Genomic DNA, 24,552 nt, shown 5'->3' with positions numbered 1-24,552 from the left:
TCAAGCAGTTCGCTATAGAATCGTTATTCGAATCGTTTATTCAAACCTGCGATCCAATTCTTGCTTCTAACATACCTTCAAGAATTCATCACCCTGAAATCAGTTTCATACTAACGAAGAGCAGAACGTCGACTGTCCAATCCCACTCTGCACGACGCAAAGCAGTTGCATGAGTGGATCCGATGCTTCACGGGTTAGTCCAATCACCAAAATCCCAAAGCTGGTTACCCAGTCACGTGCATCACGGCAACCTCCAAAGTCCTCCGCGACAGTCCAACGATCCGCCACCCCGTTCAAGTCCATCCCGGGTTTCCACCTGCTATTTCAACATCAATCATGTTGCCCATGGTGCGACCCGCTGTCTCTGGCGCTCTGTGTGGTAAGGAACACCTCCCTTGACTCTCCATCGGGAACTCTCCTCGGCTAAGATTCCGTTCGCAGTGCGCCCTCGACTGGCATCATGCCTTCCCCGTGCCAGTCCCATCGCTGCCCTGTCAACCTCCTCCGTGAAATCTGCGACCGCTCTCGAGCGCCAGTCATCCAGTGGCCGGTCGCTCACTGCCTCTGGCAAGGTCCGGAAGGAAGTGCCTCTGCCAAGCCAAGAGAAGAAGGAGGGTGCCATGCAATATGTCTTGTATGTGTCTCTGCCACGACCATGACTCTCACCTCGAAGTCTCCCTTTTCGCTGACCATCTTGAAGGACTACCCTTGATCAGGTCACCAATTGGGCCCGTCAGAGCTCCCTCTGGCCCATGACTTTCGGCCTTGCCTGCTGTGCTGTCGAGATGATGCACCTTTCTACCCCCCGCTACGATCAGGATCGTCTGGGAATCATTTTCCGAGCCTCCCCTCGTCAGTCCGATGTGATGATTGTGGCCGGTACGTTGACGAACAAGATGGCCCCCGCTCTTCGCCAGGTCTATGATCAGATGCCCGACCCTCGATGGGTTATCAGCATGGGTAGTTGCGCCAACGGGGGTGGCTACTACCACTACAGTTACTCGGTCGTTCGGGGATGTGATCGTATCGTCCCCGTGGATGTATACGTTCCTGGATGTAAGTTTTCATCCGCTTTGCCATGCATCTGACTATCACATTTTCCCTGGTATTCCCGGCCGTACTAACTACATTTCAGGCCCTCCTACCTCCGAGGCTTTGATGTACGGTATCTTCCAGCTGCAGAAGAAGATGAGACACACCAGAATCACTCGCATGTGGTACCGGCGCTAAATCTCGGGGGGTTATGCAAATTTGTTTTCTTATGCTTGCGCCCGTCATGAACGGTGGACCTCAAAATATTCCAGCCATCGTCAAGTCTTTTCGTGCCTTTCCTACTTTCCTACCATTGTACATCATCAATACTCAGGCCTTGACTGCGACGCTCAATTTCCTTCGATTTTCTCACGATCTGCTAAAATTTAAGGAACTCGCCAGAGTTAAAGTATACTCTGGAGTAATGATATTGTCAGAAGCACCTGTAGGCTGTCCGTGTAAGAATAATGGAGAAACGTGATAGATAACTTTCAAGGCCCGTAGGCCGACTCAAATTGATTTTATACTAGGCCTGAGATTTGCAATTTGGCTCTCTAGTAGGTAAGACATACACTCATCGTCATCGTTACTATAGTCGTGGGGAATAGTAGATGAGAGGGTTTTGAACTTGTATCCGACCTGCGAATGTTTACATACACCTTGCTTCAGCCATTCACAATGATTCCACCGTTTGGATGAAGACACTGGCCCGCAATATAGCTGCTATCCTGGCTCGCAAGGAACACGAAGCATGTTGCCACTTCACTTGGCTGTCCCGGCCGTCCCATCGGAACAGTGTGAAACTGCTCCATGGCACTAGTTTGCATGGTTGATGGAATAAGCGGGGTCCAGACTGTTTGCATTTGGTTAGAAGGCGCAATTGGGATGCAAAGCACTTGGTGGAAGGCGCAAAACATACTAGGACCTGGGCAAATGCAATTGACGCGAATACCATTCTTGATCTGCTGGTTTGACAGGGCTCGTGTGAATGCCACGATGGCTCCCTTGGTCGACGTGTAGTCGAGCAGATCGCCACGGCCGATGTATGGGTTGACAGATGCACAGTTGATGATGGTGGATCCTCGTTTCATGTGAGGTAAAGCATACTTCGAGAGGTAGAAGAATGGATGGATGTTCGTGTCGAAGGTTCGCTCCCACTGATCCCTGTGGCCAATATCAGTATACGATGATCCCTATGCTTTCTATCAAGGAGCATGCCCTATAGAGAGGCGAGTCCTTTAGAGACGTATAATCGCTGGGTAAGTCGACTTACTCATCCAGCTCGCTGATGTCACTCAGCATATGCTGGAAGGCCGCATTATTGACCAGGATATCAATGCCTCCCATAGTCTGCAGAGCAGTATCAATCACCTTCTTGCAATTCTCTCGCTTCCGCAAGTCAATCGCCAGACAATGGCACTTTGCTCCGTGCTCCTCCACCTTCTTTTTAGTTTCCTTGGCGTCTGATTCCTCCTCCGGCAAATAGACGATCAAGCTTGAAGCCCCCTCCATCGCATAGAGAATCGCCGTAGCTCGCCCAATTCCAGAGTCACCGCCGGTAATAATAGCCTTCTTACCTTGCAGCTTACCGGCTGCCTTATATAGCTGATAGCCACCGTCCTCGGTGGGAATTTGGTCAAAGACGGGTTTTGGATCCGCCATGTCCGATTCCAGGCCCGGCTTGGTCAAATGTTGGATCGGGATTTTATGGCCTAGCATAGTGTGCTTAGTCAATTTTCCACATCGATGATCAATAAATGGCCTTAAAAAGTAGACATAAACAGGACTCACCCGGCTCGAACTGGGATTTGGCACCGCTTGCGGGCTTTTCGACATATTGGGAGGCGGGAGGCATTGTGCTTCGTGGAAAAGAGGACTCGACGGTTATGCTTCGAATCAACCCGTTTCGAGTCGGACAATGAGACCAGGTTGCTTTTCAACTCGATAACAGCAATGGAGTTGTGCTAGTATCATCTGGCATGAAGAATCCAAGAGCGGTGATATATAAGCCGTGTTGGACAAAATCTCCGTCACTATGACGCCAGTGATTGTTAGATTCGCCTGTGGGATGGAAGTTTCCTGCCGAGCTCAGAGCCACTCGTACAGGAGGCATCAAAGCCCTCCCTCTGATCATGCTGCTCTGGGCACAATAGGCTCAGTAATTGATTGAAGTACGGTTCACAAGTGGGTGGCAGCTGGAGGCAGCGATTCTTAGGTTCTAGATTGTGAGGTAGGATGAAAGCTACATTCTGGGTTGGTGCGGGCTGATAACCCGAGAGCCTCTCTCCTGCAACAGCGCCACTCCGCGGCAAAGGATGATGATGATGATGGGGTGTCGTCATTTAGCTCCTGTGGCGATGCGTTAGACGAAGTGAAGGGAAGAGAGAAGAATGGAGATGTATGAGGGGAAAAACCTACGATGGGTCCGGTAGCAAGTGAGACTTGATACCATACCGCCGATGAAGGGTGGTAAAATCACTTTTTAATAGCCTTTGGAATATAGTCAACGAGGCATATCTACTGAATTGTATTTTTTCAGTAGTACCAGTTAGCCCTGTCCCTGTCCCTGTCCCTGTCCCTGGAGGGAGCTCAAGCCAGATTATCCCGTACTTCACAACCTCAAGGATATGCCCACTGCTGCCAATACATATAATATCAGCAACGGGATCCTGGATGTAGATGGACTTTTGCAGAGGAGAACTCTTCTTCTTCATGGGTATTGTACTTTGTAGTAACTAGTGAGTACGGAGTATACTCCGTACTTCGTGCCTTATCTCTTATCTTATCGCAGTGCCTCTTGCAAGAGTCCCGTGGTCCGTGCGCGCAACAATTTTTCTTCCCGCTCTTGCGTTTCTCCGCTGTCTCTACGCTGCGATTTCCACTCTCATTCTCCGTTACTTTTGGTCCTTGAGATCTTTCAAGATGGCGAAAGGCCAGGCGGGTGTGAACCCATCCGAAATTGAAAATACCCTTCCTGCCGTGTTATCGAAACCCTGGACGTTCCTTCATCCGACCGATCATTTGCACGCTCAAATCGCGGATTCCGCAAAGCAAATCTTCGACCCGCTAGCAGCTTCCATCGTCGACGAACAAACCCTCCGCCGTCAAATTAACAGGAAGCGCAAGAGGGTGGATGCTGACCTGGATGGTGTTCCGCCACTACAACTGAAGAACCTGTACGTGGATGGGTTCAACTCTAACCAAATATGGGAACAAGCAACCCGAATCCTTGAGTCCGCGGGAAAGGAGGTCGAACGAGATATTACACTACTTGCTCGCAAAGATGACGACCTATCCTCGGCCGATGAGGATCAATTGAATCTATCTGATCCCGAGGGCTCGATTTCCGAAAGCGACGACGCTGACAGCTTGTCGGATGAGTTTTTGGAGAGTGCGAGCTTCGATGACAATGGCGAAGAGATAGGCGAGAAGTCTGAGCGGTCAGATGGGGAGGATTCAGAGTCTGGCGGCATGATGGACGACGCCATGAGCGTGGATGACGCTTCAGTCGACTCCCAGGAGGAAGATCCTGGTACCTATGTCGAAGATCGCTTCGGCCTTAATGACGGGTTCTTCTCCATCGACGATTTCAACAAGCAGACCGAGAACTGGGAGAGGCTAGACGCCAGAGGTGCAGGCAATGATGCCGACGACAGCGATGACGAGGAGATTGACTGGCATGCCAATCCTATGGAGACGGGTATGGGATCTCTTCCCAAAACCTCGGCTTCTAGGAAATCGCGCGGGTCGGACGAAAACAGCGACATGGATGATGATAGTGAGGAGGATGGTCCGACGTTTGGCAATGCGGACCTTCATGGCGACTCCGATTCAGACGAAGATGCCTTTGATGCGGAGGATGCAGGCATGGGCGGACTTGAGAATGCAAATGACATCAAATATGCTGATTTCTTTGCCCCACCTCCGCGCAAAGCCTCATCTAAAAAGGCACGAGCATTGCCGAAGACCCAGCCATCGGCAGAAGTGATGGAGGGTGACGTGGAGCGCGCCATGGCCGATGTTCGACGTGATCTCTTTGACGAGCAGTCCGAAGCTGAGGATGAGGACGAGGAGATGGATGAGGCTGGTGACTCCCATGGTCCACGCTCGACCCACGAAAAGTCGCGCGCCCGCATTGCGGATGAAATCCGCCGCCTGGAGGCGGCCAACGTGGCCAAGAAAGAATGGATGCTTACCGGTGAAGCCAGAGCCGTTGAGCGTCCGATCAACTCTCTCATCGAGGAGGACCTAGACTTCGAGCGCGTGGGCAAGCCCGTCCCCGTCGTGACAAACGAAACCACCGAGGACATCGAAGCCCTTGTCAAGCGTCGCATTCTTGCAAAGGAGTTTGATGAAGTAATTCGCCGTCGCCCAGGTGCTGCTGACATCCAGTCTTCACGACGTGGGCGATTCGAGCTGTCGGACACCAAACCTCAGCAAAGCCTGGCGGAAATGTACGAAGCCGATCATCTACGAGCAACGGATGCCAATTATGTCGACCCGAAGAACCAGAAGCTGATGCGCGAGCATGCCGAGGTGACCGATCTCTGGAAAGAGATCAGCTCCAAGTTGGACCTTCTCTGCAACTTGAACTACAAGCCGCAAACGCCTCAGGTTAGTATCAATGTCGTCACCGACGCTCCAACAATCATGATGGAGGACGCCCGGCCTACGGCCGGTAGTGCTGTGGGGGGACCGTCAGCCTTGGCTCCACAGGAAATCTACGCGCCCGGTGACGATGGTCGCGTCGCCGGCGAGGTGGTGCTCAAGACTGGTGCGGTTATCTCCAAGGACGAGATGAACCGAGAAGAGAAGGCCCGCAAGAGGAGGCAAAAGAAGAGCCAAAGGAAGGAAGATGTCTCTACCCGACCCTCTGGCAAGGCGGCCGAGAAGCAGCAGCTTGTGTCCGACCTGAAGAAGGGCGGTGTCAAGGTCATCAACAAGGAGGGCCAAGTCACCGACATGAGTGGAAGCAAGGTGGGAGCAAATATCAAGAGCAGTGGAGATACCCTCAAGCTATAAGTTGCTTCAATGGTTGTGAAGTAATAGGCCATGTGAATATAAAATTAGATGTTCCTTTCTACTTTCTTTTTAGCATTTGGATTAATCAACATATTTTTCGAAGGCCCTTTTTATATCGTTTATCATTGTCCTTTCTCTATTTCTGTTCCAGGTATCGTAGATTGCGAAGGAGGGGGTATTTGGATGTGAGTGGCGGGTTGCTTGGTGGGCTTGAGACGGATCGTGTAGAGGTAGAGGGATTCCCGGCTGTACGAGGCAGCATTGGGATCATCACGAACCTCCTGCACATCGAAGGCCTTTTTGGCCATCTTCATGAAGCGCAAGTCTGCTCTTCGACGTCTTTTGTAGCAAAAGTAGCATACTGAGTTGGGGCCCAGGAGATCATGCAGGGTGGCGATGAGGAGGGGGAATGCGGGTTCGAAATAGACGCAATCGGCTGCAAGAATGATATCTGGCTTGGGAGGGATATGGCTAGGAATTGGTTCTCCCCAATCCAAGATTGATGCCACCACAGTCGAGCCAAGGTTGTTGAGGGCGATATTGTCTTCCATCAGCGCGAACATGGGCAATTGATCTGTGATGTGGATGGGCACACCAACTTCACACCCCCGAGCAACTGCCAGTCCAACAAGCCCACCTCCAGCTCCTAGCTCCACGCTACACAGTGCATTAGTGGTCAAGTCCCAGGAGGATGAAGGATGCAGAAACCACACGGCTTATCATTTGAGAGATTGGAAGCCGTTTGGGGGACGGGGGAATACCGACACTGATTTGCCGGACATGTCCTTTGAGTGTTGTGACAGAAAATATTTGGCCAGAACCATACCCGCCGGCCATAGCTGTCCACCACAGCCATTCTTCAGGTCCTCCTTCAACAACAAAGGCTCTTGGAGAAAACCGTCAAAGGTGGTGGTCGTAGTCCCCGCGGTTTTGATATCCCGCGGGGGTGCCAACGAATCACTCACATTGAATGGCGCGTCGGGATCCGACTCGGGGGTTAGCGATCTCTCCATGAGCCCGATTGTGCCTAGGAAGGAAGGAATTGTTGTATGACTTTAGATGCCGGAGTGACTGGAAGCGAGCAGAAAGCAGAAAAACCGCGTGGCGCGCCGATAATCTCAGGTGCGGTGCGGGTCTCTTCTCGCCTTATCGTGCAGGTCACATGACGGGGGTTGAAGAGGAAGAACCTGAGGCGTTGATATGTCCAAGTACAGTATTCGAGGATCCTGGTGATAATCCCTTTACCTAAAATGTCGACGGTAGCCATGGACTGAATGATCAATGTTTGAGATCGGGAACCTTATTGAAATGACCAACCCTGGGATAGATCCCAGCTTAGATTACCTTGACAATGGCCCTGATCGCGTGCCTGTGGGAGATTTTTGGATAGCAGATCCTACATGACGGGGTCTCCTGTATTCCCGGAGCTGAGCAGGGAAGGAAGAAGTACAGGATGAAAGAAGATTGTGCCCGTGCGTCTGGCCCTGCAGATCGGAGCCATCTCGGCCTTCTCCACATGGCAAGGCCTACTCCAGATCTGTGACAGAGGCTACGGGCCTCCAGGTCCTGGAATTCAGCAGCACATCCATCATCCTTCACAATGTACGCCATTTCTAACAGGTAATTACTCCACGCCCTCCCATTGACCCTATCGGATATGTCCGTAACCCGCATTTCCACCGAGGGCGTTTCAAAGAACAAGGAAGCTCAGAAGGGTTTCCAGCCACTGCCAAGCAGACATGCGACCTGACGTCATGGGCTCTCCACAACATCGCTTGATTGTCTGAATCATGACGACGTCATTGCATTCCCGGCCATTTGCGCCAAACCCTGGTTACAGGCCAACCAGCAGGGCTTCATAAAGCTTGCCTCTGCTTGCTACTGTACAAGTCAGCCTCTCTACTCAGCTCAGACATCCTGCATCTCTGACCCTCGAAATCCAAAACAACCATCCACCATGACTACCCTGCACTGTATGTGTCAAGTATCTCTGCCTCTGCGAGGCCTACAGATCATCCCGAGCTAATCAGGAGCTTCTCTTGGAATCTAGACCTTCCCCCCGTGAAGCCCTCCGCTATTGCGATGGGTGCCTTCTTCACCCACACTGCCTCCCTCGGCATTCTCGCTCCCGTTTTCGGTGACACCTACCACCGTGCTCAGTCTGCCAACTCGAAGGAGGAGTTCATCAAGTCCAAGGAGGCCGCTAGTGCTGCCGCCGCATGGGGTAGCTCCCTGGTTGGAAGCGCTGTCCAGACCTACGGTGTGGCTGCTCTGATCAACGCCACCGGCACTTTGAGCTACAAGGGCGCTGCGTACCTGGGCACATTGATCTTCTTCGCTAGCTCCGCTCCTGGTGTATGTCTTTCCTACAGACTCCTTTCCTACTCTCTATACCAAGTCCTTTTTACTAACGGGTTTTGACGCAATCAATAGTTCGTCAGCCAAATCTTCGCCGAGAAGCGACCTCTTGATACCGTTGCCGTGGGTGCTGTATCCCGGGTATTCGAGACCGTCGGTCTCAGCTTGTTCCTGACCTGGTGGGGAACTCGCACCAACCCCTTCGACTAAGCACTCTCTAGCTTGAACGCCGTGAACACGATCGATGATCAATATAATGAATATTGACCAGGACACTCCATTCCATCAAATCGGAAAGTAGACCCGATGTATGCGAGGAGGCGACCCCTGTATATCTAGTTCTAACTTTATTTCCTTATTTTAATCGGCCGATGCAAATGCAAACGCACGTCACATTCCACCCATTACCTTCTACATTAGTCTCGGGGGCATTTGAGTATTTAGTACCGCGCAATAAGTTTCTTAAGTTCCTAGCATCTGTCCACATGTTGTCACTAGATAGATTGCCCCCTATCTGTAGCTTACTGTACCCATAGGGTAGGGTTAGTACGTGAAGAGACGGCAGTCAATCTACATCTATCTGTTGATACTTGGTGATTTTCGCTCCAGAGTCCTGAGCGCCAACTAGACGAGTCATCTGTATCGGAGCAGATGTGATCTACACTCTGGCCTAGTGGCGGCCTACGAATGACTCGAGCGGCGTGTCCACTATAATCAGTAATGGGGAAAATACCTTAGCAAAGCCTGTTGTTGACGGCCATCCAAGACTTCCTCGTATGGGTTATAACTTAGTTCCAGTTCCAATCAGTAACCCTTCCCGCCAGTGGCCTAGTGGTCTAGATGACTTCGAGGTTGCTGCAGCTACCGTTTCAAAAATAGTGGGCGGCTGTGTGGTTGTTGCGACGAAGCTTGTGTGGAGCGCGTCCAGGCAGTGGTGGGTGGGTGGGATGTAGGGGTACGACGCCTCTACGGGTTACATAACTTTTTGGTCCTTTTCTCGGTACTTTTAGGTATCGTTGTAATAGGATAATTTAGAATAGTACATTAATGTCTTTTTTAAAGCCTGTAAAGATGGTGGGTGGACGTAACAAGGTGTTATCAGTTTGGTGTAGTATCGGGGTGAAGTTGATGAGCATCGTAGGATGAGCCTCCAGCATCTTGGTGAAGTACATAGGAGACGTCGAGGGCGGGGGTTCGAATTTCAAATTCTAGGATGTTCTGCGAAGCCGTTCGCTGGTCCATCTTACGACTTCAAGGTGACAGTTGAATGGCCTAGACAGAGGTTAGGCTGGGTATTCCCCTTGAACAAGGCTCTGATGATGCGACTGCTTGAGCTGATTAACTGCTCCGGATCCCAAGGACCATCCTGAGCACTGAATTACGAGATAACGCGGAGTGATACTGGCTCGGGAGATCAAGGATGAGTGCGAAACGGATTGGACAAAGAAATGGTGAATTCGAATTGTAAAAGGACTATTGCGCACTTTTGCAGGCAATGTTGTTATCTTCTAGGGAGGGGCCAAAAAAGGATCATATAATCAAACAAATGTACGGCACGGGTACCTAGAAAACAGTTAGTTGTGGGTCAAAGTGTCAGGAGGGTTGGCGGAGAATCACGAACACATCGGGGTAACCCTGCTCTCGATTAATCTCGTACTTGGACTGCGAAGCCTGGGCAATTGTGTTGATGTTGGCAGGCGTGGGAGGCAGGCCGTTGGCACCCAAAACACCCTGGATGCTCTTCTTGTCCTTCTCGAAAAGAGCGGCCAAGCCACGCTCCTGGCCCTGCTCCTGAACCTCCACCAATTGCTTCGCACCGGCCTCGCCGATCTGCAGAACGTCGTCCTTAGGGACAGCTTGGCTTCCAACGGTAAGCAGGCTGACGGCGTCTGCCTGGCTCACAGTGCTCAGCTTGGGGTAGCTCCGCCGGGTGTCGCGCTTCCAGTAGGGGTTGTCGGCAAGGTCACCCGCAGGGACGGTGACGGGGTCATCGTAAGACAGAGGAGGCAGAGAGCCGGGTGTAGGGAGGCGGAACTGCGAGTTCAGAGGGATACCAGTGGAGCGGTTGGGGTCGACGGCGAGTAGTTTACGGAGGCGTTCCCAAATTCCGGTGGAGCGGACTGAGTATTTCTATTGCGCAGTCAGTATGGTACTTGAAATCCTTCCAATTGGCCCTATGCCGACAACTCCACTTACCTGGGAGATGGAGATGACATGGGATGCCGACTGGGCGGCTTTCAGGATATCGCGAGCCATGGCTGAAGACTCTGACCTATACCTCCTGGTCAGCCTTACTCTTCACGTCTGGGGTTGCAGCCAATCTGGCACGTGCAAGGCAGCCGGGCAGGAGAATTGAGGTTCTCACTCACCTCCTGAAGTTCTTGGGGATCGGTCAAGCGTTTGCGGCGGACTTGAAGGTCGTCGATGCGGCACGTCGGGACAGCCACGGAGGTGCGCGGATCACGTGATGTCACACTCTCCTGGGGATGCCACCCTATAACAATCGAGAAGTTTGCAATCCTGGCGCAGTGATGGCAATTATAATAAGAATGTTCATTCTCTCAAAGTATTCCACTACGAAAGGGACCGAACATAACTCGGGAAAGCAAGTCAAATGAGAGAGCAAGAAAGGATGTAATTGGTTCTCGATATGAACTGTTCAGTAATAAGTTCATCGAAGACGAAGTACAGTATCTACAACGCGGTGAATCCACACCATACGCGGGCAATTAAGCTGTTAATCATGCCTCGGAGCAGGTCCCTTACAGCAGACAGGGTCTGTGGAAGCCTTGTTATCCACTTGCTCATTATCGATGAGGTTTCTCTAGTGGGATGTATTAGCGGGGTGCGAGGCATCCAAGGCTTTGGGAAGTGCTCGTTCAAGACGACCTTGATTCTCGCCGAGACCATGAGAAACTACTTGAGGGATCGCAATTGGTAGCAGATGCCTTCAACATCGAGGCTACTGGCCATGCAAATCCATAAAAGAAGGAACATGCACGTGGGACGTGAAAATCATACTAGCGCTGTGCGTGTGGTACTCCGAATGTGGCCCATCTGTTCCCTAGGGCTAATCCTTCACCACCTTGTAGGATTGACAAACTACATGTTCCGACTGGGGGGTGTGGCAAGAGCGATCGACATCGTGGCTTCTGTAGGTAGCCATCTCCTAGCTGATCCATAGGAGCGCGGCTTCACGACTCACGACTACTTGGCTTCGGCGTCATTGCTAGCCTCCTCCTTCGCTTCACCTTCGGCGGAGCCCTGTGCCACAAGCTTCTGAACAGCATCGACTGTGGCATCTGGACCGCCAGCCTCGCGAAGCAACACTTTGCCCTTCTTGTCCACGGCGAACACGCCGCGGGTAGTTCCCTTGGGAGCCTTTTTGAAACCAATGGCCCCGATCAGGGTGGCACTGGGGTTGCAGAGAAGGGAATAGGACAAATTCTGCTTCGTCTTGAAGGTGGTATTGGCCTTGGGGGAATCGGCCGAGAGACCGTAGATAGACAGTCCCGTTGAGGTCAAATGCGTGTAGTTGTCGCGGAATAAGCAGACTTGCTTGGTGCCTAGGGAAAACCGTGATGAGAGGGGGCGGTCGTGGAAGATGAAGCAGGTAGGTGCAGAGGAGATCATGGGGAAAAGCCATAAGAAAAGGGGGGGGGGGGGGGGGGGGGGGAAGCTTACAGCCAGGGGTAGAGGCCTTGGGGTAGGTGAACAGGACGACGCCGGACTTGCTCTCCTCGACCAACTTCTTCAGAGTAGTCTTGGTGCCGTCATTGGTCTCAATTTCGCCGCCAAAGTCGTCGAGGTTGATAGTGTCGCCCACCTCAGGCACAGCGGGCTTGGGAGCCTCTTTTGAGGCCTCTTTGGGGGTCTCGGTCGCCTTGGGTTTGGGGGCTGGCTTGCTCTTCTTCTCCACTACGGGAGGCGGCGCGGGAGCTTTGCGCTTACGAAGTTCAACCATTGCGATCGGCGATGGATTATTGAGAATTTTTCGTGGGGGTGTTGAGCAAGGGACGGGAAAGAGGAAGCGAGATGGATGAGGAAGAGGAGCAGGGAGAGAGGGGGGAAAGGGACAGGGGGTCAAAAAGTATGTGGCTTGAGGGGGGGGATTCGTGATAGCTTGGACCAAAAGGGAAGTCTGTGTGGAGGATGACTGGAACTGCCAGATGTCAGACGCGGTGGAAAGTCTGGAACGATCGGGTAATTTTTACCCCACCGTTCCTCTAGGTCTGCTAGCTAGCTATCTAGTATGTATGTACACTCCATCATGAAGGCTGTCATGTATAGTGGCATGCTATTGCATTGGTCTCGAGTCTTTACGTGGTGAGGATACGATGAGAGGACCTTGTGTACCCTGAAAAAAGTGGCATCCACGAAACACATCCCCGTCTACGGAAGGTTCATCTCAAAAACGGGGACAAAATCACGTGGGATGCAATTCGAGACTACTGGATTCAATTTGATTTGCATAATCTTGCAGCTCCACAGCCATCTTACAGATGGATGAACCAGGATGAAGCAAGAGCGAGATGCCTCATGCATTATTATTTACTCCTGCAGGACCACGGAGTACCGTACCGTACCGAGGACTTTTGTATGATTGTCTCTTTCCCGATCCGGTTCATACTTGATGGAGGCGGGGACTGGCAGAATACCTCGCTGACATAAGCCAGAAGGGACCTACAGTGCCTCACTAACGGAGCCTTGTTTGAAAAGTTTGCACCTAAACCCCGGCTATTGCGGCCTCAGGCGTGATCGCCGAGGGCCGTTCCCCTTGGACCGCGGGAAAATTCGGCTCGCCCTGAACCACGCAAAAAGAGAAAAAACTCGATCCGACAGTTCTCGCAGGATCGCCACACTCTCCACCTTCTCCATCTTTCCCCTTCGTCTCGTTAGCCTGACTCATCCTTCAATTCCGACTTCTTTCTGTTTGCTGCGCTCGCCACTGGGGATTCTTATCTTCCCTTGCCTTCACCCTCTCGCGTCATCTGTTGTTCACAGCTTCATTCCTACACAGAGCGTCATCTACTCGCTTTCGACTACAACTTCTCCCGTCAAGCGTGCGCAATCAACCATCACAACACTCACCACGATGAAGGTTTTTTCCTCAACGTGCAACTTCGAGTACTCCTGGGATGAGGTCTCCACAGCCAACTGGAGGAAGTACTGCCCGTGGAACGACAAGGCTACCCATGTCGTCGGCGTCGATACTCTGTCTCGCACGATCGATCCGAAGACCGGCATTGTGAGTCCGATTCTCCGTAAAGACTCCTAATAACACCTCGAGCTAACATCCTCTTCCCTACTTGTAGTTGCGAACTGAACGTCTCATCACATGCAACCAGTCGGTCCCTTCTTGGGTTTCTTCGCTCTTTGGCGGCGACACCTTCTCCCACGTGTACGAGATTTCCTACGTCGACCCCGAGGCCAAGAAGGTCACCATGTGCTCCACCAACCTGACCTGGTCCAATGTCCTCAACGTCCGCGAAACGGTTGTGTATCAGCCATCGCCTCTCTCTCCGAACACCACCACACAGTTCACGCAGGAAGCCAAGATCACCGCTCTCTGCGGTGGCTGGCAAAAGATCAAGAACAAGGTCGAGGAGGCAAGCGTGGAGAGATTCCGCGAGAATGCCAAGCGTGGCCGTGAGGGTTTCGAAACCGTTCTTGAAATGAGCCGTCGCGTATTCGGCGAACAACGCGACCTCGAGAATCAGCGCCTGCAGTCATAGAGTCACTGCTCTTCCCACTTGCATCGATCCGTCGATGAAGATGAATCTGTTTCGAAGCCTCACCTCTCCTTTATGTTTTTTTGCATCCAGCGATTGCATTCTTCGGCGTCTTTCTTCCCTCTTGTCTCTGCTATCATCTCGCATTTCTGAAGCCTGCGGCGCGATTGGAGTTTTTCATTTGATCATTGTTTAATATCCCTCCCAATCGCGAATCGGGAACCCTGTGCTATCGGCTCCACCTTGCGCCTATGGCCTCACGATGCGACACGACCCGGGAAAAAAGTGCCTCTGATTCTGTTTTACAATCTGCTATTACTATCCGTTTCAAAGACCAGCGATATCCGCCTCATATGGCATGCCTGCATAGAAAGAATTTCAATTTAGACTCAAGTGTCTTGTCACCATTCTCCAAGTTCTTTGTAATGCTCTTCGTGTATGTCCTTCGTAATTGTATCGCTATATCCAAGAAGAAATTATGTGAAACCCCCAGAACGCCCCCCCCCCAATAGATCGTGAGTAAACATAATATAAGACATGAATATCATATTAGCCCAGCAGACCCCCCAGGACGACTCGGCTGACACCAGCAACCTCGTTCTTGACGCCATTCCGGCTCGCGTCTTCAAACTCTCGGACCGCACCCGCCACCATAATCTTCCGTATTTTTGCGTCTGCTTTGGAGAAGCTCTCTCCCAAGGCCACCGTGCAGCCCGATGGAGATGGTACTAGACTTGTGATGCGACTGTAGCAGTCAATTAGGACATCACAAAGCGTAGCAAAGGTCTCGAAGAAATCCGGTTCAAAAGGTAATGATGGCGTCAAGAGATACATGTATTCTTCGCCCGGTAGAAGATCAGACGATTCAGTCAAGGGGAACGAGATCACCGAGGCAGCCGCACTTGAATGTGAGTTGATGTTCGCGGCAGTAATCTTCAGATCTGAAGGGTCGCTGGTTTGCATCGGCAGTCCAATTTCCGTCGCCGAGCTGGCTCGCCGAGTCTTTGTACCAGCATGGGTTGCTCGCTTGAACATTTGGGGTATACGCGCCCTCGCTAGACTTGATGAAGAACTTCCATCTGGGGGATGCACTTGCTGAAAAGCCTCGAATTCGAGGAGAAGGGCGTTTAGGGCTTTTAGGTATTCGAACGGGGTTGTGTTAACGTCGAGGATGGGCGGTAGGGAAAGACCCAGGAGGAGATAATTCACGGCTCGACGAGCAAGCTTTCGAGCCTCGAAATATGGGAAGCGACCGATATCTGTTCGGGAGAAATGCACGGTATTGAACCAGTAAACCCGGCCCTCGAGACTGTAGATGCGCCAATGCGAGTCAGAGGAGAGATGTCAAGGCACGCCAGGCTTAGCTAGCAGGGCATGATCACTCACGCTTTCCTCAAGTAGTTCAATGTTGAGATTCGTTTCGCCGCCATGTCGTGGATCTGTTGATAGATAGCGCTGGAACTCTGCGGGCCAAATGGACCTCCGCCGCTGGTCACTGGGGGAATTCCCCCGAGCGCGATCTCATATCCACCCGTTGATTTGGCGGTATCTCTTCGAGTTAAACTCGGTGCGAACGAGGACGAAATCATAGTGTATGAGTGAGTAGTATATCCCGCTAGCGTAGAGCGATGTGGTGTTCAGTGTCGGACAAGGGGGTAGGATGAGGGGGGCAATTTCCCCCGATCCGTTCGAATGCAACGACCCAATAGACGGATGATCAGGACGCCTAAGTCCGAGAAGATCGGACTGGCAGAGCGGCGCGCGACGGAAGTAAAGACAAGAATGTAGTCCGAGACAGGGTTTCAGGAGAGAATCGAGCCTTTGTGGAGGAGGAGACGGAGGAAGTGGTCCCTGAGCTTGCCCCACCCCCTCCTCCTGATGTTCAGGCCACCTGATTTCCATATTTCCATATAATATTCTCAATTTCCCAATTCCCCGTCTTTTTCTCTTCTTCCCATACATTCTTTCGAGTCCAGGAACCCCCAATGGATACCACGCCTCTCGACGAGCAAGTTCCCTTGCCTGGCCAATGGCCAGTAGATCCTCAAGAAGATATTCCAATCTCCGAGGATCGCATTTGGGTCGACGGGTGCTTCGACTTTAGTCACCACGGTAAGTAATGCCCATTGCTGTCTGGATATTGTTTGGTCTTGGACTAATTGTATGGGATTATGTGACTTAGGCCATGCTGGTGCCATGCTTCAAGCTCGTCGTCTGGGCAAGGCTCTCTTCGTGGGTATCCATTCCGACCAAGCTATTCTGGAAAACAAGGGACCAACGGTTATGTCTTTGGATGAACGGTGAGCTCTGTCGCATAGCCTGACATGCAATTCTAGCCTACTGACATGTAATGATTCTTCTTTCTAGTGTCGCAGCCGTCGACGCCTGCCGATGGGCCACTCAAAGCGTTCCCCATGCCCCCTACGTAACCTATTTGCCGTGGGTTTCTCACTACGGGTGCAAGTATGTTGTACACGGCGACGATATTACATCCGACAGCGATGGCAACGATTGTTACCGATTCGTCAAAGCTGCGGGTCGTTTCAAGGTGGTGAAACGAACTCCTGGCATTTCCACTACCGATCTCGTTGGCCGCATGCTTCTTTGCACCAAGAACCATTTCGTCAAGTCCGTTCGAAAGACACTCGCTGGGGAGGAAGGGTCGGGAAGCCTTGAGGAGCGCAAGAATCTCGCAGATGATCTCTTGCAGCGTATTCAAGATTACGCGACTGACGAAAGTGGATTGCAACCCGGACCTCAGGTCTGGACATGGATGGGCTCTGGCGAAGCCAAGATCGATAATGATGTAGGAGAAGCTGGATCTTTCGATTCTCTGATCGATGGAAAGGGCCCCAAGCCTGGCCAACGCATCGTCTATGTGGATGGAGGCTTCGACCTATTCTCGTCCGGCCACATTGAATTCCTCCGCCAGGTGACGGAGCTGGAAGAGGCTGAAGGTCGTCGACGAGGGTGGTATGAGTCGGAGCAACGGGAAAAGCGACTCCGGGAATTTAATGAAGACTATTCCCCGGCATATATCGTTGCTGGCATCCATGACGACGATGTGATCAACCACTGGAAGGGACTGAACTACCCAATCATGAACATCTTTGAGCGTGGTCTCTGTGTTCTTCAGTGCCGCGTAAGGATCTACCTTTTTCCACCTCGGTGATATTGAACATTTGACTAACAAGTGATCCTAGTACATCCATGCGGTCGTTTTCTCGGCGCCCTTCACTCCCAGCCAGCCATACCTGGAGGCCATGCCGCTGGGTACGCCCGATGTTGTCTATCATGGGCCCACTACCTTCATTCCCTTGACGTATGATCCATACAGCGACCCGAAGAAGATGGGAATTTTCCAAGAGGTGGGCCGACATGCTTTCCAGCATGTCAATGCCGGTGAAATCGTTGGCCGTATCCTGAAGAGTCGGGAAGCATACGAAGCCCGGCAGCGAGCCAAGTTGGAGAAGGCTGTTACCGAGGATCTGGTGAAATCTAGAGAGCAGGCGTCCTCTGCCTAAGCCAAGTCTTCTCTGATGTGTTTCCTCTCGCAGCAACAACTGCCTGGAAAGAAAAGTCCCCCGATGCCTGCTATACATGTGCTGGGCTTCAATAACTGGGTTTGTAGGGGATGGGTATATATGATTCACATTGTGCATAGTACAGTTCTAGCATGCGCTTAATAATTCAGCAATAGAAAGGAGCGAGAGATTCCTCGATATCCAGTTTCCCGGCATTTTCCAGTCTAACAACCCTGATCGTTGCAATTTCATTATCCGCCGTATAGCTCCGACGGTTGGCATCTCCGAAACAGATATGATCACGTAGATCGCAAGAGTAGGAGAAGGTATATGAATACTGTAGACAAGCAGAATCCGATTATTTTACACGGTGATCAAAATCACCAACCCGCAACGGGAATGGGGTATCAATTATATCCAACCCGAGGCTATGCGGCGGCCACTTCCATTTATTGATCCGCGGCAACCAGGACACCCTTGGTCTCGAGCATCTTCGCGAGCTCTCCGTTCTGGTGCATGGACATCAGAATATCGCATCCTCCAACAAACTCCTTGTCGAGGTACAATTGAGGAATGGTCGGCCAGTCCGAGTATTCCTTCACGCCTGAATGCCGAGAGAAATCAGCTTTCCCGCTAAGCGTACAACCCCGATCAACTCAGACATCACTCACCTTGACGCAGCTCAGGGTCCTCCAGCACGTTGAAAGCGACAAACTTCTTAGGGTCCACGCCCTGCAGACCCAGAATCTGAATGCTCGCGCGGGAGAAACCACACTGGGGAGTTTCGGGGGTACCCTTCATGAACAGGACGACGGGTGCCGAGGCCACAGCCTTGTCAATGGCCGCCCGAGTCTCGGAGGACAGGAGACGGGCATGGAGGACCGAGGGAAGCGCGAAGGCCGGGGAACGGACGGCGTTCAGCGATGAGGGCCGTGAGATCGGGCGGAAGGCCTGCAAGAGGTGAATGTGATGTTAGTAGCTTGATCGGACGAGGAAGAAACCATCAGACAGCAGAGATGGCCTACCGAGAAAGCTGTACGGGAGAACATTATTGCTTTTGTGGATATGATGCCGAGGAGAAGGAAGATCGGAGAGTTTGGAGGCGACCGGGGGGCAGTTTAGTTCGGGCGGAGGACGGTTTGGTAATTTGGTATTATTTAAGCACTCGTTGGCTGCCATTACGTCGATGGGCCCCACCACGACAATACAGACAGTACATCCGATATGAAGTACTCTGTACATGATTTAGATGTTTATTGTACTTCATTCTAGTCATTCCTAGACTAATGGCTTTTATTAATAGTCTTCGCACATATCACACTAAAATACCGTGAATGTCCAATATAGTCGAGGAGAGAGCATCCGTGGCCAGTCACATTCGAGTTCCTCAAATCTCTTAATCCTTAATCTTACATTCTATATAGTATACACTGCGTTCACTCGGACTTCGAGAGCTCCCTTTTATCATACAACCCAAAGTCCTGCGCAGCATACTCCCCGACAAGTCCCAAGCTAATGCCACCGCCCGTCAATAGACATCCATTCTTGAACCACCACCAGCAGTTGGAAACGCTCTTCAGCTGGACCTTCCAGATCATCAAGCCCAGAGTAAGAATGGCGCTGCCGCAGCTGCCAGCAAAAAAGACGGGTCCACAGCCCATAGCAATGCCCGCCGCACCGAGGAGAGATACCTGGGCAACCGCCAACCCACTAAGAACGGCCTTGGTGTTGTGCTCGTGACGCAGGGCGATGGATTTGATGCCGGCAGCGACGTCATCCTTGATATCCATATGTGCGTAGATCATATCGTACAAAACAGCCCAGGAAATACAGCTGGTATATAATGCCCCCGCAGCCATCAGAGCGTCATGGTTGGCAAGCAAATCAACTCCCAGAGCCGGGAAGCCCATGATAGCGCCCCATGAGAAGGCGAGGCCTAGGACTGCCTGAGGGTAGTTGGTGACTCGCTTGGCCAGAGGGTAAGCCACGACAATGGGCAGACTCGGGATGCCGTACCAGAGGCATTGGGAGGGGAACTGAAGGAGAACTCCGAGTCCCGCTAGCAGTTGACTCCCCGTGAACCAGATTGCATTCCGAGGCGAGATTGCTCCACGGGCAATAGGTCGGAACTTGGTGCGTTCCACATGGGGGTCTAGATTTCGGTCCCATAGGTCATTGATCGCGCATCCTGCACCCCGCATAATCAAGGCGCCAGTGAAAAAGAGCCCAACCGTGCCCAGAACCTGCAGCGGTGCTACACCGGCCATTGGAGCGGCGAGAAGGGTGGAAAAGAGGGTTGGGAAGAAGAGATAGTAGGTGCCCGTGGGCTTGTCCAAGCGGACCAATTCGGCATAAGGGATCCATGACTTGGGTAACAAGGCAACCAGACCCGTCTGGGGCGGGACATAATGAGTGGCCGGATTGGGTTCCTTCGAATTGGCGTCGATGGAGGTGGCTGTCGCCGTGGAGTAATATCCCTGCCCATTATGCCGCGATATAATCGCCAATGATTTCGCAGTGTGAAGATGTAAAGGAGAGGAAGAGCCCGTTGGCTTTGTCGGGTTCAATTGAGATGCCAGAGAGGTGGATAGACGGCCATGGTATCGGCTACCAATGGGGGATTGAATATAGTGGCAGCGTTGAAGCAATTGCGCGCGTCGGAACAACTGGGAGCTCGAAGTCGAGAGCGGCATAGCGACCGGAGGAGAGAGAAGGAGAGGATAGGATTCAGGTGGGAATCTTTGTGTCAATTTGGCAGGGCGCTATTGATGCATATTTACACCGCGATGTTGGGTGCAGTCGAGAAGAGAGTAGCAGGGTGCCACAGGCTGGAGATCACCAAACCTCCGAGAAAGCTGCGATACCGTCGTTATCGGAATCCTCAAGCATGTGGATTATTTTGAAATGCGGGCTCAATCAAAAAATTGGCCGCGATGGGTCTAAACCCTTTTGGGCAGTCGAGGACTGGGTCCACTGAGGATCGGCTTTGAGAAGTTGGAGTTTGGAGAGTTTGGCAGATGGCGGAGGGTTCAGTGACAGAGACAGAGATTCTTGGATCCATTTCTTTCTTTCCTCACCTCCCATCACTCACCTCTACCACTCTTGTTCTTCTTCCCTTTCGCTCTGTCTTTCTCCTCCTCAATCATTTTTCTTTGAGCTGCTCCATCCTATCCTCCTCTTCCACCTGCTTCTCCAGTACCTTTGTGCCTGAGGCTACGCGACGCGCCTGTGCCTCTGGAAATCTGCGGGCAAGAGCGACTTGCGAATCTTCAGATCCTTAGCTTTTCAGACCTCCAGACCTTCAGACATCCGATCCAGCAGCTAAATCACAATCTTCCCCTCTACACCATCCCATCTTCCTTGCCCTGGTCTTGTCCCATCTTCTGAAATCTTGGGCTTTGGCGCAAGAGTGAGTCTCTACTCCCCGCACCTACACCTCTTCCGACCGTCGCATTGAGCATGAAGGATAACACATGATTCTGCTAGTATCACAGATCATCTGGTCATGTACATTTCTGACACAGATATCGGCGTTGTTTGCTCTAGCCACAAGTCCGTCCCTGTGTAATACTCCCCGCCATACAGCCGTACCGAGTCGCGATGATTCAGCGTTCGCGAGCAGTTTTTGAGCCCTTTCCACCGCACCTGGATATTCAGGAAGAAGTTCGAGCATCCCCACGGTTTGAATTTGCGAAGAGGATACCTTATGATTCCATCAATCAGTATCCCCGAGAGGTGCTTGAGTTATTTGTCATCACCCATGTTGTGAAGCTGGGACTTCCACTCGTGATCACAGGGTTTGACAAGTGCCTGGACAAGAGTCTTTTCTCGGAGAAATGGCTACAGCAGCATTATGCGAGTCAAAGTAGGTGGTTCCCCAGCCCCTGGATCTTGATTCTTTTTTCTTTGAAGATTACTTCTGACTTGTGCCTCCTTTCAAAGCATACGACGCCAGAGATTTGGGCAAGCGGGCGAATCTGCCCTTAACCCTGGGGCATTACCTCAAAAACATGTCGATCCTGACGGACCCTATCACATCCTCCACCTACGCCCGTTCCAACATTCAACGGTTGTACCTGAAGGATATTGACTGCCCAGACGAATGGCACAAAGCTCTGGAAAAGCTCATTCCTTCCGATTTCTTCTACCTGAATCAGTCCCCCCTGAAGGGCCCCAAATCGCCTATCTCTCAGTTCCCTGATCCCCCTCAAACTCCACAAGGGGAGGTAGTGGCTCGAGCAGGTGACTTGATGGGCTGTCTTCCTGAAGCCATGAGAGCACAGAATCTCATGTGCTACATCGGGCACGAGGGGACCTACACCCCAGCACATCAGGAAATGTGTGCCAGTCTGGGACATAACCTGATGGTTGAGGCTTCTGATGGGTCATATGAACATGGCAAACAAACTCGACCTGGTTCGTCAATCTGGCTGATGACTGGGACCCAAGATCGTCGCATTGTGTCAGAATACTGGATGTCAATGCTCGGCCATAATCTTGACCTTGAGAACCATTTTGCGCAGTTGAATGCCTGGAAATGTGCGCCCTTCACCACCTATGTGGTTGAGCAAAACCCAGGGGACCTTATCCTTGTCCCCCCTCTAGCTGCTCACCAAGTCTGGAACCGTGGGACCAGGACAATGAAGGTGGCTTGGAACAGAACCACCGTCGAGACACTAGAGATGGCATTCGACGAGGCGCTGGGTAATGCTCGCATGATCTGTCGTGATGAGCAATACAAAAACAAAGCCATTGTCTATTACGCTCTTGAACGGTATTCAGAACTCCTGCGGAAGGCTCCAGCATCCTCCCACCCAGAGGTCCGAACGCTACAAGAAGATTTTCACCGGCTGTTCATTATCTACACCGACATCCTGTTATCCGAAAGCTTCTCAAAGAAATCCCCCGCGGCGAAAAACATCGAGTTTGAGAAGTTTGAGAGCAACATCACATGCTCTTATTGTCGGTGTAACATCTTCAACCGATTTTTGACCTGTCCTTGGTGCGTGGGAGAGGGCGATGATACGTATGACATCTGTATGGACTGTTACGTGTTGGGACGGAGTTGCCAGTGCATCTCCAAATTCAAATGGGTGGAGCAATTTCCATGGAAACAACTGACCGGCCGACATGAGTCCTGGCGGCAGCAGATTATTGCCTTTGAGCAAGGCGATCGAGATCCCAAGATCAAACATCCACCTACTTTGCTGGTTGCCCGATCTGAGCTGGGCCGAAAGTCTTTGGCGGAGATCTGTCAGGAGCAGATGGATTTACGGCCCTGGGTGGATTACAAGCAGCCGAAGGAGATTAAGGCAGCAACACCCAGTGAGGACGAAGGGTCCGATACCGACTCGCGGGCTCGGAAGAGAAGGAAGTCCAATGGGACCAAGGCCCCAAGCGGAAAAGGCCGATGTCATATGTGTAAGACTTCCGAATGCTTATGGAAGCTAGCTGCATGTGAAAAATGCAACCTGTACTACTGCTATGGCAGCCTGTTCAGGTCATTCGACATGCTTCCTCTAGATGCCATGCAACGCCCTCACTGGTTGTGCCCAAAATGCCGCAAGATCTGCAACTGCTCAAGCTGTCGGTTAGATGAGAGTATGAAACCTCATCAACCCTTCAACATTCTACTCGGCCACGACACGCGCAAGATTGCGGACCCACGCAGTGTCGAGTCCTTGGTCAATATGCGCTTGTCGAATTTGGCCTTGCTCAAAACATTCGGGGACGACAATGCGGGTCGTTTGGAGCGCTTGCGGCGCGATGAGGAGAATCGCCGACAGCAGCAGCTGGCAGAGAATGACATTCACGTTGGGTTTGACTCACCACAGGCGGAGTCGGTCAACGACCCACCACTGGCCGTGTTTGAGAATCAGCTGCCTGGGATTCCGATTGACCCCGCCCTGGAGCTCGATGGTTCCTTTATGGGCCTGGGTTGAGGATAAGAGCTGTGTGAGATTGAAAAGAGGAGTCTTTGTTTGTTTCTACTAGCGATTGTTTGAAGACCCGGTCTGAAAGTTTCTCATGATATCCCCCCATCTGCAGCGTTGTATGTCTAAGTGACAGTTTGCTGTGCTTACGTGTTTTAGCTATGGCTACACAAATAATGACTTTTTGATGAGATTTCCGAGCTTAAAAGTTATTCAATTTGAATAAAATCCAACGAACGTTGGGTCTCTATGCGCCCTTGTGCTCGTACTGCAGATTCTTCAGGGCCGAGAGATCCACCGAGAGCATCATGTCCCGGGCAAGCAAGATAGCTGCGAGCATGGCTGTCAAGAAAATGATCAGCAAAGTCATACAAAGAGAATAACTTTCCAAAAGACATACCTCCAGGGATCAGATACAGAACAGGTCGAATGGAAGATGGGCCCGTCCCCGCGAAAAAGTAAGCGGCAGTCAACAGCAGACATACAGCCCCGTTGACAGGAAGAAGGGCCGAATGTAGTCGAGTGATGCGCTCGTTCTCAGCGGTGACAGGCTTCTTACCCTTGCGATCTGGATGCAAAGGGGACAACCGCATGGTATAGGCCGTGCCTAACAGGGACAGTACTCCCAGGATCGATAGGAGCCATTCGGTCAGGCTCGATGCTGCGAAGACTGACGGCAAGAAGGCAATAGTTGAAAGCAGCGGAATACTTGTGAAGATGATCTAGAAGCAGTTAGATGTATGATCCAAGAAAGAGTAGAAAAAGGCGGTTTGGCTAGCAGGCAGCGCAATATTTACATGATATTGGGCATTGCGGGCATCATTCTGTCGCTGCAACTGCTCGATCAGTTGTTCCTGTTCCTCCTCATCGAGCTCTTCACGGCCCTCATCCGAGTCTTCTGGATATCGAAATGCTTTGCGAAGCCTTACAGCCGCCATGGATAGAACTGAT

General features: G+C 51.7%; 15 protein-coding genes across 15 annotated transcripts; 6 read left to right on the top strand and 9 right to left on the bottom strand.

Annotated features, from left to right (window-relative positions):
• Positions 1-303, bottom strand: N7458_002459 (uncharacterized protein; the record flags this gene model as incomplete). Its single annotated transcript, XM_056905842.1, has 2 exons — positions 1-12; positions 112-303. 2 exons carry the CDS (start codon positions 301-303, stop codon positions 1-3), a joined length of 204 nt encoding a protein of 67 aa, XP_056769949.1.
• Positions 304-336: 33 nt separating this feature from the next.
• Positions 337-1,230, top strand: N7458_002458 (NuoB/complex I 20 kDa subunit family protein; the record flags this gene model as incomplete). The annotated part of the gene is made up of 4 exons (XM_056905841.1): positions 337-379; positions 442-634; positions 701-1,056; positions 1,136-1,230. The coding sequence occupies 4 exons, from the start codon at positions 337-339 to the stop codon at positions 1,228-1,230; spliced, it is 687 nt and encodes a 228-aa protein (XP_056769948.1).
• Positions 1,231-1,697: 467 nt separating this feature from the next.
• On the bottom strand, positions 1,698-2,887 carry N7458_002457 (oxidoreductase, short-chain dehydrogenase/reductase family; the record flags this gene model as incomplete). The annotated part of the gene is made up of 4 exons (XM_056905840.1): positions 1,698-1,885; positions 1,952-2,196; positions 2,306-2,744; positions 2,824-2,887. 4 exons carry the CDS (start codon positions 2,885-2,887, stop codon positions 1,698-1,700), a joined length of 936 nt encoding a protein of 311 aa, XP_056769947.1.
• A 1,067-nt stretch (positions 2,888-3,954) lies between these two features.
• Positions 3,955-6,054, top strand: N7458_002456 (rRNA-processing protein MPP10; the record flags this gene model as incomplete). The annotated part of the gene is made up of 1 exon (XM_056905839.1): positions 3,955-6,054. The coding sequence occupies one exon, from the start codon at positions 3,955-3,957 to the stop codon at positions 6,052-6,054; it is 2,100 nt and encodes a 699-aa protein (XP_056769946.1).
• A 122-nt stretch (positions 6,055-6,176) lies between these two features.
• Positions 6,177-7,067, bottom strand: N7458_002455 (uncharacterized protein; the record flags this gene model as incomplete). The annotated part of the gene is made up of 2 exons (XM_056905838.1): positions 6,177-6,711; positions 6,820-7,067. The coding sequence occupies 2 exons, from the start codon at positions 7,065-7,067 to the stop codon at positions 6,177-6,179; spliced, it is 783 nt and encodes a 260-aa protein (XP_056769945.1).
• Positions 7,068-8,011: 944 nt separating this feature from the next.
• N7458_002454 (DUF1761 domain-containing protein) lies at positions 8,012-8,622 on the top strand (the record flags this gene model as incomplete). The annotated part of the gene is made up of 3 exons (XM_056905837.1): positions 8,012-8,027; positions 8,105-8,409; positions 8,488-8,622. The coding sequence occupies 3 exons, from the start codon at positions 8,012-8,014 to the stop codon at positions 8,620-8,622; spliced, it is 456 nt and encodes a 151-aa protein (XP_056769944.1).
• Positions 8,623-9,950: 1,328 nt separating this feature from the next.
• On the bottom strand, positions 9,951-10,668 carry N7458_002453 (uncharacterized protein; the record flags this gene model as incomplete). Its single annotated transcript, XM_056905836.1, has 3 exons — positions 9,951-9,975; positions 10,034-10,542; positions 10,609-10,668. The coding sequence occupies 3 exons, from the start codon at positions 10,666-10,668 to the stop codon at positions 9,951-9,953; spliced, it is 594 nt and encodes a 197-aa protein (XP_056769943.1).
• A 951-nt stretch (positions 10,669-11,619) lies between these two features.
• N7458_002452 (thioredoxin peroxidase DOT5) lies at positions 11,620-12,376 on the bottom strand (the record flags this gene model as incomplete). Its single annotated transcript, XM_056905835.1, has 2 exons — positions 11,620-11,978; positions 12,097-12,376. 2 exons carry the CDS (start codon positions 12,374-12,376, stop codon positions 11,620-11,622), a joined length of 639 nt encoding a protein of 212 aa, XP_056769942.1.
• A 1,131-nt stretch (positions 12,377-13,507) lies between these two features.
• Positions 13,508-14,147, top strand: N7458_002451 (putative mitochondrial protein sorting (Msf1); the record flags this gene model as incomplete). Its single annotated transcript, XM_056905834.1, has 2 exons — positions 13,508-13,660; positions 13,728-14,147. The coding sequence occupies 2 exons, from the start codon at positions 13,508-13,510 to the stop codon at positions 14,145-14,147; spliced, it is 573 nt and encodes a 190-aa protein (XP_056769941.1).
• A 546-nt stretch (positions 14,148-14,693) lies between these two features.
• Positions 14,694-15,733, bottom strand: N7458_002450 (uncharacterized protein; the record flags this gene model as incomplete). Its single annotated transcript, XM_056905833.1, has 2 exons — positions 14,694-15,453; positions 15,531-15,733. 2 exons carry the CDS (start codon positions 15,731-15,733, stop codon positions 14,694-14,696), a joined length of 963 nt encoding a protein of 320 aa, XP_056769940.1.
• Positions 15,734-16,129: 396 nt separating this feature from the next.
• Positions 16,130-17,668, top strand: N7458_002449 (ethanolamine-phosphate cytidylyltransferase; the record flags this gene model as incomplete). Its single annotated transcript, XM_056905832.1, has 4 exons — positions 16,130-16,256; positions 16,327-16,444; positions 16,512-17,286; positions 17,348-17,668. The coding sequence occupies 4 exons, from the start codon at positions 16,130-16,132 to the stop codon at positions 17,666-17,668; spliced, it is 1,341 nt and encodes a 446-aa protein (XP_056769939.1).
• A 449-nt stretch (positions 17,669-18,117) lies between these two features.
• N7458_002448 (monothiol glutaredoxin GRX5) lies at positions 18,118-18,717 on the bottom strand (the record flags this gene model as incomplete). The annotated part of the gene is made up of 3 exons (XM_056905831.1): positions 18,118-18,272; positions 18,340-18,619; positions 18,694-18,717. 3 exons carry the CDS (start codon positions 18,715-18,717, stop codon positions 18,118-18,120), a joined length of 459 nt encoding a protein of 152 aa, XP_056769938.1.
• Positions 18,718-19,104: 387 nt separating this feature from the next.
• N7458_002447 (putative para-hydroxybenzoate-polyprenyltransferase Coq2) lies at positions 19,105-20,361 on the bottom strand (the record flags this gene model as incomplete). The annotated part of the gene is made up of 1 exon (XM_056905830.1): positions 19,105-20,361. The coding sequence occupies one exon, from the start codon at positions 20,359-20,361 to the stop codon at positions 19,105-19,107; it is 1,257 nt and encodes a 418-aa protein (XP_056769937.1).
• A 907-nt stretch (positions 20,362-21,268) lies between these two features.
• On the top strand, positions 21,269-23,610 carry N7458_002446 (putative JmjC domain protein; the record flags this gene model as incomplete). Its single annotated transcript, XM_056905829.1, has 2 exons — positions 21,269-21,533; positions 21,611-23,610. The coding sequence occupies 2 exons, from the start codon at positions 21,269-21,271 to the stop codon at positions 23,608-23,610; spliced, it is 2,265 nt and encodes a 754-aa protein (XP_056769936.1).
• Positions 23,611-23,848: 238 nt separating this feature from the next.
• N7458_002445 (uncharacterized protein) lies at positions 23,849-24,539 on the bottom strand (the record flags this gene model as incomplete). The annotated part of the gene is made up of 3 exons (XM_056905828.1): positions 23,849-23,943; positions 24,002-24,323; positions 24,399-24,539. The coding sequence occupies 3 exons, from the start codon at positions 24,537-24,539 to the stop codon at positions 23,849-23,851; spliced, it is 558 nt and encodes a 185-aa protein (XP_056769935.1).
• Between the last annotated feature and the right edge of the window lie 13 nt (positions 24,540-24,552).

This window comes from Penicillium daleae (assembly GCF_028827525.1).
Source record: "Penicillium daleae strain IBT 16125 chromosome Unknown utg000002l_segment0_segment0, whole genome shotgun sequence".
Lineage (NCBI taxonomy): Eukaryota > Fungi > Ascomycota > Eurotiomycetes > Eurotiales > Aspergillaceae > Penicillium > Penicillium daleae.
This window is presented reverse-complemented; position numbering and strand designations above follow the sequence as displayed.